At 44.8% G+C, this 18,462-nt stretch overlaps 1 protein-coding gene across 5 annotated transcripts in view; it reads left to right on the top strand.

The window, feature by feature from the left end:
• Positions 1-18,462, top strand: part of PPEF2 (protein phosphatase with EF-hand domain 2) — a 28,032-nt gene that overhangs the window by 8,493 nt on the left and 1,077 nt on the right. For all 5 annotated transcript variants that reach the window (XM_088660623.1, XM_088660622.1, XM_035103074.3 and 2 more), the window contains 11 exons: positions 770-884; positions 2,943-2,989; positions 4,995-5,161; positions 5,257-5,293; positions 7,182-7,331; positions 9,479-9,715; positions 11,691-11,876; positions 13,028-13,170; positions 13,941-14,044; positions 16,610-16,779; positions 17,379-17,466. In XM_088660623.1, coding sequence (XP_088516749.1) covers positions 770-884; positions 2,943-2,989; positions 4,995-5,161; positions 5,257-5,293; positions 7,182-7,331; positions 9,479-9,715; positions 11,691-11,876; positions 13,028-13,170; positions 13,941-14,044; positions 16,610-16,779; positions 17,379-17,466 — 1,444 coding nt within the window. The remainder of the gene's footprint in view (positions 1-769; positions 885-2,942; positions 2,990-4,994; positions 5,162-5,256; positions 5,294-7,181; positions 7,332-9,478; positions 9,716-11,690; positions 11,877-13,027; positions 13,171-13,940; positions 14,045-16,609; positions 16,780-17,378; positions 17,467-18,462) is intronic.

Raw genomic sequence — 18,462 nt, 5'->3', positions numbered from 1 at the left:
AAAAAACTCAACAGCTTTGACCTGAACCCCCCCAAAAGGGGGTAGATCACTCCCAGTTTTTAACTCTGTGAGTAGATCAGAGTCTCTTGTGAGGTGACCACCCCTGGTATAAATGATAAGCAACCCAACCCCGAAATGTTTTACTGATTTGGCTTCCCAGTATCTTACACCACAGTCAGTTAGCCAGCTGCAGGGCCATGTGGCTGAAGGCTCTCAGACCCCGGCCTTAGCAATAGCTGTGGGAATAGACTGTTCTGGAAAGCGTGATCTGGTTTAGAGAAGGGACATCACTTTCTCCGCCTTTACTGAGGATGTTATAATCATGCCCTGTCTGTGTGAAGTCATGGCTATTGGGAGAAAGACCGACTTTAGCCCTGGGAGCATCTTGGTGACTGTACCCATAGGTGTCCGAAACGGGAGCAGCGAGTTTAGGGACTTCTGCTGTAGTGTTAAAGAAGCACCTGCTCCTAGGCTAAACTTTGATGTTTGCAAACGAATGCAAATGCTGCAAAAAGCCGTAGGCCACCGGAGGACACCAAATCTGGCCGAAGCCCTCTGCCCCAGAAATCTCTCACCATGGGGCATGCATAACACTGTGTTGTTGTTTTAAATTGTGAACTGCCTAGTTTCTGTAGAAAGGCGGAATACAAATCAGCGCAAGTAAACAGTTAATTGTTTCTCCCCGAAGGATCCTGGGAATTGTCGTTTGAGAGGAGCGACAATGCTCTCCTCGATGGCTTTCTGTAATTTCCTCACTTTCTCCCAGTAGCATCTTCACGCTTACTATGTCCTAAGACTCTTGCATGAGACTGAAAAGCATCTTACCCAGCTTCCAAACATCACCTGCATCTCCACCTGCTACGGTGAGGAGATCACTGTATGTGGTAAGTGCTGTTGTTTATCAACGCTGCTGAGGTACCTGCCTCAAGCACCCGCCTCATCCCATGTGGTCTAATCCAGACCCTGAGGTCATTATTTGAGGCGCTTCTTCATGCGCCAGCTCCATGAGAGGTACGGAGGGTGGCAACGCGAGAACAGGCCTTTTCTGTGGTGGCTCCCCACTTGTGGAATACTCTCCCCAGGGAGGTTCGCCATAATGATATATTTCTAGGCACTAGGCAAAAAGCTTTCACTCTCACCAGGCCTTTTGCCTTTGACTACCCGTGGCTTTTTAGAAGTGGCTGGGATGTGTTTAATGTATTGTTATGGGTTTGTAGGTGCTAGAATTTAATTAAGGCTTGGGGCATCAAAAGCCAATTAGGACAAGCTAGTCTCCTGTGATGGCTGGACCCGTGGGTGTATTTGACCTGTGTATTTCCAAACCCTCTGAAATTAGCATGTGTGAAAAGCTGGTTTTGTTAGGCAAGCTTCCTAAACTGTGTATTAGGCACCTCTAAAGCCTAGGAAATCAGCTTGTGTTAAAAGCTCATTAGCTCAGCCTAATTTCCTTGGAGGTGTTATCCTGTGGGGGTATTGATCCATTAGCACTCTGTGAGATGACAATCTGCCCTAAATCTTCCAACATACAAACAAACTGGAGATAAGAGGGACTGGTGTGTAACTGAAACTGAAAAAATAATAATGAAACAGATCTGGAGAAGGGAGACAGGTGAGGGAGACAGGTTGAGCATCTACAACAGAGTGCCCTTTGCTAGGATACTAGTACCTGCCCTTTCCCCACTCTTAACATGAAAGAGCAGTGTGCCTCTAAGAATGTACAAAGGGCATTTTCTTCCAAATATTAATGACCAACGGTAGTCTGTACCTTTCTTCCACATTTAAACATAAGGAGCAGGGCTAATGAACATCGCTTCCATTCAGATAAGCTCCAACATCTCTGTCTTTAGAAACCAGGCACTGCCCCTCCCACCTTAAGTAATGCGATTTAAAAAAACCCCAATAGAGCAGAAACAACTCTTCCTGGTCCAGAAAGGAAACCTATGATGGTGTCGTGGACTGCTTGGACTTAGAGGAATGGTGGGAGGAACCAGCTGGGGAATCCCCAAGGGAAGAAGGCTCAGAACTAGGAGAGGTGTGATAAGGGCAGAGGAGAGATTGACTATGTGAAGGGGCACAGTCTCCGATTTCTTGGGGGGGAACCTGGAGAGGAAGACGCTTAGGCAGCTGTAGGGAGGCAAGGACCTGTCTCAGCAACTGCTTCATGGGGGCAAGACCTGCCAGAGAAGAAAGGAAGAAAGAAAGAAAGAAAGAAAGAAAGAAAGAAAGAAAGAAAGAAAGAAAGAAAGAAAGAAAGAAGAAGAGTTTGGATTTGATATCCTGCTTTATCACTACTCTAAGGAGTCTCAAAGCGGCTAACATTCTCCTTTCCCTTCCTCTCCCACAACAAACACTCTGTGAGGTGAGTGGGGCTGAGAGACTTCAAAGAAGTGTGACTAGCCCAAGGTCACCCAGCAGCTGCAGGTGGAGGAGCGGAGACGCGAACCCGGTTCCCCAGATTACGAGTCTACCGCTCTTAACCACTACACCACACTGGCTCTCAGAGACAAGTCGCCGTGCTCATTAGACCCGACACTCCTGTGCAGATCGTGTTTTTGCTAACAAAGAGTTAACTCCAGCTTGCTCAGTGCGATTTACTGCTGGCTCGCTTCTGGCAGATCTCAATGGGGAGAAAAGCCACAATTCCCTGGGAAATATAACCACAGTTCCCAGGTCCAATGGTATGGTCCAAAAGCGCATGGCACCACCAGCTTGCTGAAGCTAAGCAGGTTTGGGGCTGGTCAGTGCACGGAAGGGAGACTACCTGAGAACTACCAAATAACACATTGGGTTTCACAGCAGAAGGAATGTGGGATATAGAGCGTGAGAGGGGGGTGGGAATGTGAATAAACCAGCACCATGAACAGAATACACTGCTTGATGTGAAATGCTTATAACTTTAAACCACTTCACAAAGCCAACTTTTTGCCCTCTTCATTAATTAGGAGATTTGCATGGGCAGCTGAGTGACTTGTTCCTCATATTCTACAAGGTACGTATAGAATACATGTTCGCATTACATGTACGGCCGCATGCCAAAATGCATCATATATATATTTTTGAAATGGTTTTTATTTGATTTTACATATATAAATTTATAACAGTCCAAATGCGAATCCATGTATAGAAGTTACTCTGAATCTCGAGACTTCCCCCCGCATCCCCTTCATGGGTCCTATTATCGACATTTACAACTGCATATGTATTCCATAATCCATATTATCCTTAGTATTTGTTGCATTACAAGTGGGATTAAAATCCTGCTAATGTTTTCATCTGCTTACAGTGGTCTCTTCAATAAATTATAATTTTTCCCCACCCATTCTTTTTTAAAAAAAATTGTTTCGGCATAGTCCATCAGATTAGTTTGTCGTTCCTCTTTGATAGGGACTCTTTCCTCTTTCTATCTCTGAGCTAGTAGCATCCGTGCGGCTGTTGTCACATACATGAAAAATCTTTTATGCTCCTTTGGAATGTTGGTACCTTTAATTCCTAATAGAAAGGCTTCTGGTTTTTTTTAAACAAAAGTTATCTTAAACATTTTTTTCCATTTCATTATATATCATCTCCCAGAAAGCTTTTATACCCTTACACAACCACCGCATATGATAAAAGTTATCTTCTTTTTCTTTACATTTCCAGCAGGTATTTGTGCTTGTTCTACACATTTTTGCTAACTTACTAGGAATCAAATACCACCGGTACATCATTTTCATATAATTTTCTTTCAGTGTACAACATGCTGTGAATTTCAGATCTGTTTTCCATAAGCTTTCCCAGTCTGCCTCCAAAAAGCAACATGAATCTGTTCCCAGAGCTCACAAAATGGCAGTGGGGCACGTTGTGGGGCTTTACAGTGCAAAGCTAACCCCCAGGTAGGCTAGCTGGGAGAAGTAACATGGCATATCTCTGCATCTTCTGGCTGAGGTGGCGTGAAGCAGGCTCTGCGTATCATTCGTTTATTTATTCCATTCATATCCCACCATTTTCCTCTAAGGAGCTCAAGGTGGCGAATGTGGTTTTCGCCTTCCTCATTTAATCCCTACAACAACTTTGTGAGGTAGGTTAGGCTGAGAGGCAGTGACTGGCCCCCAGTCTCCCTGTGAGCTTTCATGGCTGAGCGGGGATTCGAACCTTGGTCTCCAAGAGTGACCAAGTCTGACACTCTAAACCGGGGTTCTCTAAAACGTTTTTCTCTGGGCCAGCCACACTTTCAGAATAAAAATGTGCTTGCACCACACCAACATTTTTATCGATAAGAAATAAACTGGAAGACCAACAACAACAACAAAAAAAGAATTCCTCACAGAGCTGGATTTATAACACAGCACAACTGCTTTACAATACGATCATGGGATGCCCAGAAAATATAAAACAATTCAGCCGCGTAAGAACAGGCAACATTCCCAACATATAATATTGATTGTTCTTGGACTTTCCCGCCACACTTGGCATCCTCTCCAGTCACACCAATGTGGCGTGCTACACCGCTTGAGAACCGCTGCTCTAAACCACTACACCTTGCCAGCTCAGAGCTTGGAATAACGTCCACTACGAATAATGCAGGTATAACTCAATCTGTCCCATAGGAGTCAATGGAAGGAATGAAAATGAAGGTTTACTTCACCTACCCAGTACCCCCGGCTAGAACCAGTTAGGATGATGCTTCCCTTACAAAGGAGTGTATCTGCCCCCTGACCTATCTGCCTGGGTAGGATTGCTCTGCCTGTGTTGTTGGGTAAAGGTGTCAGCTTGTCCCCTTGCCTTTAAATTTACAGCTGAATTGGGAGACGAGGCAGGTGTGGTTTCTCCCCTTCTTCCCCTTCTTCTGTGTCCTCCTGTCAAGCCTATTCCCCTCACCTGTGGCTTGTGGAGTTCCTGGTTGGAGACCTTCTCAAAGCATTCCAAAACGTGGTAGAAACATCCAACCATTTTGTCTCCAGATTTAGCATTTGGTAAGCACTTCCTGGATGACTGTTGCTGTTTTTCCATTGCAGAATGGTATTCCCTCTCCACAAAAGGTTTACGTCTTCAACGGTGACTTTGTGGACCGAGGCAAGTCGTCCATAGAAGTCCTGATCATCCTCTTCGTCTTCCTTTTGGTTTACCCGAAGGAGGTCCACCTGAACAGAGGGAACCACGAGGACTATATGATCAACTTGCGGTATGGCCACTGAAAACATGTTCCAGGAATTAAGAAATGCATGGGTTCTGTTAATGGGCATCTATTTACAAGTCCTCTCTTCTCTTGATCTCTAGCTATGGTTTCAACAAGGAGGTCATGCGCAAATATAAGGTAAGCTTGTTTGTGGACCTTAGACTCACAGACATTGCCCAAACTCGTCTAGTCCAATCTGCACTGTCAACACAAGAAATCCACTGCTACAATCCTGCTGAGATGTAGCCACCCAGCGCTCTGCTTAAGAACAGAGGACAATCTACCAGTTTCTAAGCGAGGCGAGGCTTCCCCACCTGATTATGCCATGTTTTAGTTCTTGCTATTTTGGTTAAAGTATCAATTCCTTCCAGTGATTGCTTAGTTTGCAGTTTAAGGTTCCTGAACCTGTGTTGCAAATGTTTATGGTATACTGCCCTCCACTGATGGGTTAATACTCTCAATGCTGCCAAAGAAGCATTTATCGTAACGTATTTGAGAAGGAACATTCAGAATCAATTTGTTGGATGTTGTATCACAGCTGTTTACAGCTGGACTCTTCTCTTGCAAAAGAAGATTGTGTTCTTGGTCCCTGTTCCTCTTGTTTGCCTCTTGCCAGCGTGGTGTAGTGGTTAAGAGCAGTGGACTTGTAATCTGGTGAACCGGGTTCGATTCCCCGCTCCTTCACATGCAGCTGCTGGGTGACCTTGAGCTAGTCACACTTCTCTCAGCCTCACTCACCTCAGAGAGTGTTGTTGTGGGGAGGAAGGGAAAGGAGATTGTTAGCTGCATTGAGACTCCTTAAAGGTAAAGGGATCCCTGACCGTTAGGTCCAGTCGTGACCGAATCTGGGGTTGCGCGCTCATCTCGCATTATTGGCTGAGGGAGCCGGCATACAGCTTCCAGGTCATGTGGCCAGCATGACAAAGCCGCTTCTGGCGAACCAGAGCAGCACACGGAAACACCGTTTACCTTCCCGCTGTAGTGGTCCCTATTTATCTACTTGCACTTTGAGGTGCTTTCGAACTGCTAGGTTGGCAGGAGCTGGGACCGAGCAACGGGAGCTCACCCCATCACGGGGATTCGAACCGCTGACCTTCTGATCAGCAAGCCCTAGGCTCTGTGGTTTGACCCACAGTGCCACCTGTGTTGAGACTCCTTAAGGGGAGTGAAAGGTGGGATATCATGTCCAAACTCCTCTTCTTCTCCTCTTCTTGTTTTGATTCCCTTGTCCCTTGGAATTTTGTTGCTTAAATGAAAGGAATTTTGCTCGTTTGTGGGCTTTGCAAAATTTGGATATACAGTATGCCCTTCTTTGTTACATCTGAAACGAGTAACTCTTTTTGCTGGAGCCTTGGCTTTTCTCTTAGAGTCAGACATATAATGGCTCAAGGCCTCAATACCTCAAGGATCACCCCCCTCTGTATGAACCGACCCAGACCCTGAGATCACTTTCTGAGGCCCTTCTTTGTGTGCCTCCTCCATGAGAGGTCCGGAGTGTGGCAACACAAGAACGGGGCCTTTTCTGTAGTGGCTCCCCATTTGTGGAATGCTCTCCTCAGGGAGGTTCACCTGGCACCTTCATTATACACCTTTAGGCACCAGGCAAAAACTTTCTTCTTTAACCAGGCCTTTGGCTGATTGATATTCTATGGCCTTTAAAATGTGTATTATAGGGGGTATTGTTTTGTACTTATATTGTGTTCTTATGTTGTGACCCACCCTGAGAACTTTAGATGAAGTGTGGTAATATTATTATTATTATTATTATTATTAAAGCTCTATCTCCCCAGTGATGTCCTAGTACAGAAAAACAAGCACCGCCTGTATTCTCACACTGTTAAATCGTCTGACACCCTGGTTAAGACTCCCAGCATCTAGTAATTCTGAATATTTAGTAATCTCTGGCATTTGTTAACTCTAGGAATTAAGGGTGCCTTTGCACACACAAACTCTGGGATCCGGATACATACATACATACCCTGGTAATTTCTCTCATTCTCCTTTACTGTTCCTGCCCTCTGCCTAGGAGCACGGCAGCAAAATCCTGAAAGAGCTCAAGACGGTCTTCAGCAGCTTGCCTCTGGCCACCCTGATCGATCAGAAGGTCTTGATTGTACACGGAGGAATCTCGAACATAACTGATTTGGAACGGATAGACATGATCGACCGGTTCAAGGTACAGAGCCCTCCAGATCTGTAGATCTCTCAGGGCAGGTCCTCGGAAGGTTCCCTATGAGCAGTGGCAGAGGAAGGCACTCGGGCACCCGGAGCGGCAAACATGCTGTGCACCCAGGGGTACCCTGCATGCGCCGCACGTAGCGGTGCTGCAGAAGCAACCTACGTAGCGGTTTGTCGGTGGCGTGGTGCCGGGACCCTCTGCTCGCAGCTGCAGCCGCGAACGGAGGATCACCCACATGCAGCTGCTGCGGCGTGATGGCTGCTTGCACCGCAGCGGTGGGGCTCCGCCTTGTCACCCCTGGAGACGTGGCACCGGGGGGCCCCCGCACCCCCCGTTGCGACGCCACTGCCTATGAGCAGAGAAAGCCCACCCATGAGGCATGGGGAGGCAACTGCCTCGAGCGGCAGGATCCACAGGGGCAGCAGACTCCCCTCCAAGGAATACAATGCCTGCTGCCACCCCCGTGGCAGCGACGATAGCTGCGGCTTGCTCCTTGGAGGCTGGACCTGCCAGCACCTCGGCAGCCCCCCAGCCCCAAATTCTTCCTCTGCAGCAGCTTCTTGGCAAATAGGGGGCACTGTTGTTCTCCTCCCACCTATAGAGAGGAAATGGCGGGGGCTGCCTTCTGGGGTTTGAGCTTTGCACTTGCCCAGCGTTTCTCAGAGTGGCCCCCTGCCTTGATTCCCACTTCAACTGTTGTTGGATAAGATTGATTTGATGCCCCCCCCCCGTTGTTCCTGATGTAGATCTTCATTTCTGCTTTCTTCCCTGGCTGGAGGGGGACGGGTTAGCATTTTGTGGTTGACCCCAGGTGCCAAAATATATTATGCAGGGCCTGCCTATGGAAAGTGGTCCTTGGGATGGGAAAGCTTCCTTATCACTGCTCTCAACCCAGTTTCCCCTCATATCCTCAATAGGATTGGGTGGAGAGTTTGCAGGTCAAATCCCCTCTTCCCCTCCTGCTTCGGCCTATCTGTGGGATGTACAGTGGTACCTTGCAAGACGAATGCCTCGCGCAATGAAAAACTCGTTAGACGAAAGCGTTTTGCGATGTTTTTGGTGACTCGCAAGACGAAGTTTTCAATGGCCGCGCTTCGCAAGACGAAGTTTTCCGGCGTTTTTTACATTTTTGGTGTGTGTTTGGGTTTTTTTTGCCGTGGCAACCCGCGCTTCGCAAGACCAAATTATCGCTAGATGAAGCGACTCGCGGCACAAACTAATTTCGTCTTGCGAGGCACCACTGTAATCCATTGGAGCAGTCAAGTCCAACATTACTTGTTTGCCTAGAGTGGACACAGACAGGGGGGTGTTGGTCCAGCCAGCTGAACTTCCTCTTACACCTGGTCTGGAGCATCCTCCTCCTGCATGTGACCAGGTAGGTGGGTGTGACCCTTGCAGACCCCACAAAAGGTCCAGTCACGCAGCCACCTCCCTATTTTGATGCCATTTCTTCTCTTGGACTGCACTGCCGGCTCTCTGCCAGCAGCACATGGGCCCATCCTTGCAAGGATGTAAGCCACACTGTACCTGTAACTAAATAAAAATAAAAAAATCCTTCCAGTAGCACCTTAGAGACCAACTAAGTACCTGTAACTACAAGCTAAAGCCTGCCTTCAGGGATCCAGCTGTGAACTGGATGTGAGTAAACTTGTTATACTTCTAAAAGAAGACGGTTTTGTCTTTATTCTTATTAGGAGGGAATTAAAGGGGTCTTACCAGGAATATACTCCAATCTAGGCAAGCCAGATCGGATTGCTTAAATAAAGAGATTCAAATGAATCTACAAACTACCGGTAGCTTCCTGCTATATATTGGGGAATGTCGCTCTGCTGCTGACTCACAAGCGTGAGTTAGGAAGGATACTATTAAATCAATCTATCCTCTCCTAGTATCTACAACATTCCCACGTTATCATCAGCCTCCAGAGTGAATCTGGGGGGCGTGGGGTGTGTGTATGATGAAGCAAACCCACCCCTCTGGCCCTGACCCCATCACCTAATCTTGAGTGCAGCTTGAAGCCCATTAACTTGATCTGGGTGATCCAAAAACCGGAATAAATTTTTGTTTGGGCGTGGGGTGGGGGACAGCACCAGTCCCACAGTCCTGTATTCGGAATATCTGACTCCCTGCCTTGCTTTTCTTAGCTTCTCTCTGTATTAACCCAGAAGAGAAAGCTGGCAAGAGTTGGCACCCGTGATTCAAAGGCATCCCGGTGTGGCAGGAGCAGTTTAACAAGCAGGACTCAGTTGCCCCACTCAGTTGTACAGGAGAATGTCCTGGAAGAGCGCCGGACATTCCGCAGGATGGCGGGAATGTCACTCACCTCTGTGACTACCGGATCCAGCGACTCATCAGTCCTTGAAGCAGAGGATGTTCAGCAGGTGGGTTGATTCGGAAAATGAATGTAGCGGAATAAAAAAACAAAACCCCGATGAACCTTCATTAGTATTATTATTATTTAATTGCAAAGTGTGAATTCTAGACTGGAAAAATGAGAAACGGGGGGAAGATCCATCAATTCATCGTCATTTAGGGTTAGAAGAGCTTGGATTTGATATCCCGCTTTATCACTACCCAAAGGAGTCTGAAAGCGGCTAACATTCTCCTTTCTCTTCCTCCCCCACAACAAACACTCTGTGAGGTGAGTGGGGCTGAGAGACTTCAGAGAAGTGTGACTAGCCCAAGGTCACCCAGCAGCTGCATGTGGAGGAGCGGAGACGCGAACCCGGTTCTCCAGATTATGAGTCTACCGCTCTTAACCACTACACCGCACTAGCTCTCAACAGGTTCCTCAGCTCTGAATTCAAACTTCTCCAGGATTTCAGCACTCTGGTTTCCTTTTTATACAGGTGAAACTCGGAAAATTAGAATATCGTCGAAAAGTGCATTTATTTTTCTTTTAATTTTTACAAATACTTTCTTTTGGAAATTCCACAGCAATAAAACAAATAGTTACAATAATAGAAAAATAAACATCGCTATTACATTTCATTAATTACATTCCATTTATAATTGACCTGCCTAACGACAAATAATTACAATTACAACAAATAAAGGCTTGACATATCTTGCTTTGAATGTCATGTATCTTTCTCATAGATTGGTTTCACCTTTTAAATTGTGTTACTGAAATAAATGCACTTTTCAACGATATTCTAATTTTCCGAGTTTCACCTGTATATATATATATATATATAAATATTTGATTTTCAAAAATGAAGGGAAAAGAAAGAAAACCAAAAAAGAAAAAAGAATAAAGTTACATCAAAATGTCATACACATTCACACATCAAGATTACTCTGAATCTCCTGACTCCCCCCCCCCCCAATCCCATCTATGGGTCTTCTCAATTCTGTTTTCATCTGCATATCAATATGTCTCTAAAATTTTCATCTTCCTAAATTATCTGTAGTTTCTATCACATTGCAAGAGTATTTAAAGTCCTGCTAATGCTTTAACCTGTTTGCAATGATTTTATATACATTATAAACATTTCCCTTAAAAAATAAATAAAAATTCTTGTCTTCCTGGTTCCGGAGCCTCCCAGTTAATTTTGCCATTTCGGCATAGTCAATCAACTTGATCTGCCAATCTTCTTTGGGTCGGGGCTGTCTCTTCCGTCCATCTCTGGGCTAGCAGCATCTGGGTGGCTGTTGTAGCATACATGATCTTTTGGAATTTCGGTACCTATATAATTCCTACTAAAAAAAGCTTCTGGTTTTCAAAAATAAAAGTTAATTTAAACTTTTTTTTCATTTTTTAAAATCCTTTATAGAAATTCATAGATATAATACAGTATCTTAAATCCACACATACAAATAAAATAAAATAAAATAAATACCCTTACATAAATTTACAGTTAAATATTAAATTACTCTTTCCACATATTTTCTAATATTATTTCTTAATATTTACTTTACACAAGGTTCATTCGAACGCTGCCATAGATGTTATATCACTGTTACATTTTTGTAAATATCTCTTGAACACATCCCATTTTTGAATAAATGTTTGTTTAGTATTACGCCTCAGTTTATTTGTCAATAGAGCCATTTCTGCGTCATCTAATAATTTTTTCATTTCATTTTATATCATTTCCCAGAGTTTTTAAATTACATTACACTTCCACCACATGTGATAAAAGGTACCCTCTTTTTCTTTGCATTTACAGCATATATTGGTACTTGTTCTATACATTTTTGCTAATTCTGCTGGGGTTAAGTACCACTGATACATCATTTTCATACAGTTTTCTTTCAGTGAAGATCAGCACTCTGGTTTCCAAAGCTGCTGCTGATCTGGGTGGGTGCCAAAGCGGTGCTTAACAACTCAGCTCCCCCTCTCTCCATTTTTAGGTGACGGATATATTGTGGAGCGACCCCGTTCCTCAAAATGGCTGCAGAGTGAATCACGACCGAGGAGGAGGCTGCTACTTTGGCCCCGATGTGACGAAGGAGATTCTGGAAAAGTACAACCTGCAGTTCATCATCCGTTCCCACGAGTGCAAGCCGGAAGGTTATGAGTTCTGCCACGACCAAAAGGTAGCTCAGTAGAGCATCAGTAAAGGCTTTGGGCAGAGCTGGGAGTGGGAGGATATGTCTTGATATATTTCCTGATTGCGCTTCATAATACAGGGTGAAGCATCTCTGTAACTTTCCAGCCAGGGGTGCATGCAGGCATCTTTGCAGGAGTCCTCAGTCCCAGATTCACATTACTTCCATCCAGTTGCATTAGTGGGAGTTATAGGGGGAAATGAGAGGTGGTGCGGAGGTTGGAGTAGTGCAAATGAACTGGCAGGGGCACCAGATTGGCTCTGCCAGTGTGTTTGCACTGCGCCAACCTTGCGGGGCCCTCCTTCCCTTCCTTTCTGCCTCCACAGTAAGCAGCGGCCATGTGACTGACCGGAAGAAGCGTTCAATGAATATTTGGCATATGTTAGGGTCTAATTTAATATCTGGCAGAAAATGGAGGTAGAAAAATTAATATGAATGAGAAATACTGCGAACAGACAAAAGGAGAATGTGGCATTTAATGATAATCCAGTGGAACCTCGGTTTTCAAACATAATCCATTCCGGAAGACCCGTTCGACTTCCAGAATGTTCAAAAACCAAGGAACAATGGGCCGGCTGCAAAGTCAATGAGGGAAAATGAGAAACACGCCTCGGAAGCTGTCCGACTTCTGAGGAGTGTTCAAAAATGGAAGCAATTACTTTTTGACATTCGGGTTCCAAATTGTTCGGCTTCCGAGACACTCAAAAACCGAGGTTCCACTGTAGGTTTAAACGGATGAGTTTCTGGGGTCTTAGGCAAGAAAGAGCCTCTCAGAGGACTTTATTATTGGTTTTGAAAATACTGCAATGTGCATTTTGTTGCATGGTAAATGCAGTTTTCGTGGGGAAGGGAGGGCATGGAAATGCTTTTGCAAAGTACCGGTATTTATATCCTGCCCAAACACTCAAGGAGGGGACAGAGTAAGGCTGGGGATGTTGTGTATCTCTGGGAAGGAAAAGTAACCTAGAGAGAGTCCTGAGGGCCAATTAGAAAGGTCTGGAGGGCCACATATGACCTCAGGGCCAGAGGTCATGTTAATGATGAGACTGTATAGCTGGGGAAGAAGGGAATTGACCGTAAAGTAACATGTGCTTCTTATCGATTTGAAATTGCTGGTTTGTTTTTGTTTACTTGCTTAGGTAATCACTGTATTTTCCGCTTCGAACTATTATGCGGTTGGCAGTAACAGGGGTGCCATTCTCAAACTGGGGCCTGACCTGATCCCTCACATCATCCAATATCAAGCCAGCAAGGATGCGCATAAACTGACAATGACTCAAAGGCAAGCATCTCCCTCGTCCTCTTCATCTCTTCCCCTTCCCATCAGTTAGGCCATTGGAGAAAGTTTTGGGACCTATCTTGGCCCATTAGCTTTTATTTACATGCTTGTTTATATCTGCCCCTTCCTGCAGATAACGCCATTTCGAAACAAAAGCAAAGCAAAACATTCTAAAACAGATGAAAACATATGGCATAATGGGGGTTGTTCAGCAACAACTGGAGGACTAGAGCAGGCATACCCAAACTGTGGCCCTCCAGATGTTTTGGCCTACAACTCCCATGATCCCTAGTTAACAGGACCAGTGGTTGGGGAAGATGGGAATTGTAGTCCAAAACATCTGGAGGGCCGAAGTTTGGGGATGCCTGGACTAGAGCTTCCCCATGTCCTGATTTAGACAAAAGCCCTATGCAGGTGTGGGATCCAGTTAAGAATGCATAAATTTCTGTTCCCATCTGTACTTGTTAGTTTCATTCATCTGCAGTTCATCTTCTGCCACATACTACATTGCTCATCTCACTGACCACTATTTAACTTAAGTTACATATCTATTCGCGTAACTTAAGGTCATTTTAGTATAAAGGAAATGGCAAAACAATATTTAAAAGGTCATAAATTAGGTATTATTTCCTTTCTGTGGTCCTTTCACCCAAAGCCCAGAAGAGCTCTCTGTTTCTCAGAAGGGGCAGAGACGTGTGTGTGTGTGTGTGTTTTGTATTTTCAACCCTCCTGCATGATGTTACATGGCAGAAATGCTTCTCTAATCCCCTCAGGATCAGCCGGGTGGAGGAATCAGCATACCAGGTTTTAAGGGAGCAATTGTTTGCTCACAGGTCAGAGCTTGCGTCCGCCTTCAGCGAATGTGAACAGACTTCAGGTAAGGTTAAGGGTAAACACCTAACAGAAGGGTATTTAGAATGAATATATATAAGGAATTTATTTAGAAGGAATATAAGTACCTGACAAAAAGGAGAGATTTCTGACAGCCAGCAGTGCAAGCTCCCTGCTGGATATAAGAAAACAAGGTTTGCCCTACAGAGAAGTGCGCCCCCCCCCAAAAAAGTGAACTTGTCTTCGCAGGCTCTGCAAACCATTGCTGCCTCTGCCAATTTTTCATGTGCAATGAATGTTGCTGTTCGTGAACCCAGCATACATCGACCATTGGTAGTGAAACAGGTGCAGGGGCGCCACAGGTAGTGTAGCCTTATTGGCTTAATAAGGGTCCTTAAGTTGCGCCCAGGCAGGGACAGAGACAGTCAATAACGACACTGAGGGTTGAATCCAGAGAAAGAGTTTAATCTCTAATTAGAGAGACTCTTGGTGATCCATATATTTCACGACAAGAGTAAAGAAAGACAAATTTGCAAAGATTCTTCTACAGTTCTTGGGCTCCTTCCCCCCTCCTCAGGAATCCACTCTGTAAGAGTGCGCATGCAAGAGGGTCCTAGGTTACAAATACATATAAGGATCTTCCTGTGTCCTGTCCTTCTCATAAACACATGCTGACTCAACAAAGCCTTCAGCCTTCAGTAAGGCTAGTTTGTGCATCAAGCTAGCAACTTCCAGCGTCAAGCTCATCCGCTGATAAGCCCCTCTATGCCTCTCGTTCTGTCTTCCAGACAAGGCCAGCTATTCGGCCTTGATAGCAAGCTGGGCATCCTGTCTCACTGTTGAATGTTTTCATTACACTTTGACACAGAGGCAAAGAGAAAAGCATTTTAAGGAGGAAAAAGCATCCCAGGAATATGGGGGGGGGGCCTAAGCCATACAATCAGAATTATACAATGCAAACTATATGATCAGATTTAGCCCAATAATACAATTAGCAAATCTCTCTCCTCCAGTAGCACATCAAGAAAGGGATGGGAAGACCCCCATGCTTGGCTATGACACAGCCAGGTGTGCACTTCTGTCTGCCATTCCCACACTGACTGCCCTATTTGGGTGCTTCCAGATGACCATTCAACCACATCTACACCATATTGTTATGAGTTTGGGGGTGCCGGACCCCACCCCCGCCGCGCTAAATTCCTGTGTCCAGTAGGGGTGATAATTTAATCAATGCTTGGAGTCTTAATCTAGGTGCCAGACAGATTTAGTGTGTGTTAAAAGGTAAGACAGGGCAACTTCTTGTGTTCAGGAGATTGCCTGAGAGATGGGCCATTGAAAGAGGGGAAAAGAAAATGTGATGAGCCATTATTATTTTTAAAAAAGACATTTTATTAAATTTTCCAATTAAACACATTTAAACAATAACAAAACAAACAACAACAAACACAACATAAACATAATAAACACAAAATTTTTCTTCTAAAATTCTTATCAATGATTACAATTTTCTTTGCTCTGCCAAGCTTTGACTTCCCTCCCCCCAATCGGTTTTTTCCCCCATCCATCCTGTCTCGCAGTTTCTTTATTCCTTCTATTTAAAGTCAGTTCGTAGGATTTATTTCAATCCTGCAAGTGTCTTTAAACTTCTACAGTTCTTCTCCATATAGTCCACAGATTTACTCCAGTCCTTTTGGAAATTTGACTCTCCCTGGTTTCGGATCCTGCTAGTCAGTCTTGCTAGTTCCGCATAGTCCATCATTTTTGTCTGCCACTCTTCAATCGTCGGTAACTCCTGAGTTTTCCGTTTTTGGGCTAACAAAGTCCTGGCCGCGGTTGTTGCATACATAAATAATACTTGATCTTCTTTCCCAATCTCCTGTCCTATAAGTCCTAATAAAAAAGATTCAGGTTTTTTGGGAAAGGTATATTTAAGAATCTTTTTCAGTTCATTGTATATCATTTCCCAAAATCTTTTAACTTTTTCGCATGTCCACCACATATGATAAAATTCACCATCCTTCTCTTTAAATTTCCAACATGTTTTACTGCTCATCCTATACATCTTAGCTAATTTTACTGGTGTTAAATAACATCTATACATCATCTTCAAGACATTCTCTTTCAGGGCAGTACATGCAGTGAATTTCAATGAAAATGTGATGAGCCATTAAGGGAAATAAAGGAGTTCTAAGTGTTTTGTATGGATTAAACCTTATTCATTTTTTTATTTCTGCATGGTTGCTGCCTTCCCCCTTTATGTTTCTGATCTATGGTCCTAAATAATCCACACTGGATTTGTGGGAGAGACTCTTTCCCTTGTGTCTCTCTTCTCATCACCCCCCATACTGATTTGAGGAGGTGATCTATGGCTTAGTTTTAGCAGTCATTTCCTGTGTGTTGGTTTTAGGCCTGAGTGTCACATTCCCTGGTGAGCAAACCTTTCCTGGAGGGGTGCATAGAGGTGGGTGGGGCCAAGGGCAAAACCAGGAATGTGACTCTGCACAGTCAGCTAACTCCAGTTACACAAAAGCAATCTTTTTAGGTTTGTGCTCACTGCAATTTTGGCAGCCCATTGTCCTTAAAACACCTTGTGGCTTCCCTTTCCTGATAGGAATGATCACAATAAATGACTGGGCACAGGTGGTGGAGTCCGTTCTCAATCTAGGGTTGCCCTGGAGGATGCTGAGACCACACCTTGTTTCCAACGCTGTCGACGGGATGCTGGATTACAATTTGTGGCTCAAAGACCTTGTGACGGAGCAGTGCCCAGCCTCTCAAGAGGTAACATGGACTTTGTAGTACATTGGTAAATCCGAACTTGAATGCTGCCTCCAGTGGTTATGGGCTGGAGCTGAGATTTCACCTTTTATCTTGTTCCGACGTTTCCTGTAGCAGCAAATGAACTAAGGGGATGTAATAAATTATAGCGCCAGCTCCTATGGGAATAATATTGTTCTCAGGCTCGGTTGGTTGGGGGGCAGCAATTTGACAGGAGCACCTCAACGAAGCCAGAATGACAAATATTTTTAAATATTCAGGAGCCAAGTTGCTAGGCACATACTTCGTTAGGGAGGTTTCTGATGAAATGGCCAGTGGATACATTTTGAATTACTTATTACTCATTACTTATTATTCATGCATGTGCAGAAGTGCCGCTCTGGTTGCGGACTTTTTGGGGTGCCAACAGCACCCCAGAACAGATCGTGTCCACAACCAGAGGTACCACTGTATTATTTATAAAAATAATTCATGTAGTGGTGGTATGCCATTTAAAAAACAAAAACAAAGCTGTTACAGCAATAAAACTTTAAAACAGGCTAGCCATTTTTGTGGTTTTTTAAATCTGTGAGGTTGTTAAGCCGTAGTCTTGCTTCTTTCAGAGCCTGCAGTCAGGTTTGCTGGAAAACATTTACCGAAACTTATCCAACCTGGAGACTCTCTTCAATATTATAGACAGTGATCATTCAGGTAAGTGCATTAATTCCCTATTGTTTTTAGTTTTGACTTTCCGATAGCTCAAGGCCATTGTGCATTGCTTTCAAAGGGATTTTGCTAGTGTTGAAAAAGGAATAAATATCACATAGGAGGGGCAATGGATGCCCCACTTTTTTATATTAAACCCCCCCTGAAAGGAGTAATCAGTAGAGAGAGGAGCACCACACAAATCCAGAGGGGAGTCCCTTAGATGGTTGTATGGCGTCTTGCAGCAACTCCTGCAGCGAAGCTAATACCAAATGTACCGTAAATGTAAAGGACCCCTGGATGGTTAAGTCCAGTCAAAGGCGACTATGGGGTGTGGCGCTCATCTCACTTTTAGACTGAGGGAGCTGGCGTTTGTCCACAGACATCTTTATGGGCCATGCGGCCAGCATGACTAAACCACTTCTGGTGCGACGGAACACCGTGACGGAAACCAGAGCGCACAGAAATGCCGTTTACCTTCCCCTATTTATCTACTTGCACCGGCATGCTTTCAAACTGCTAGGTTGGCAGGAGCTGGGGCAAAGCAACGGGAGCTCATCCCATTGCGGGGATTCAAACCGCCGACCTTCTGATTGGCAAGCTCAAGAGGCTCAGTGGTTTAGACCACAGTGCCACCTGTATTGCTTTCCTTTCCTTTGGATCACATCAGTGAGATTGCCTGGGCAATCTGAGGCCTACATACACACTGCAGTTTGAATGCAGCCCCGGAGGTGCACTTCTCTGCCTCTCGAGACAACAGAGGCCAACGGCAACAACAAAAAGATATCCCGTAAGTAATGTGCACACATGTGGCTGGTAAATCGTGTTCTGTCCTTTTGCAGTTGGTGATTTGGAAGCTTGGTGGCAGAAAGTGGTTTCCCCTAACATTTCTGAAGTTTGCTGTCATCTTTGCTGTTAAAGGCCTGGGGTTGAATTGTGAGAGGGCGAGACAGCAGTCAAGGACTGGGCGGTTATATTCTTAGATCTGCCAGAAGATGAAGG

Source organism: Zootoca vivipara, chromosome Z1 (genome assembly GCF_965207765.1).
Source record: "Zootoca vivipara chromosome Z1, rZooViv2.hap1.1, whole genome shotgun sequence".
NCBI lineage: Eukaryota > Metazoa > Chordata > Lepidosauria > Squamata > Lacertidae > Zootoca > Zootoca vivipara.
Note: the sequence above shows the minus strand (reverse complement) of the source record. Positions and strands in the feature narration are given on the sequence as shown.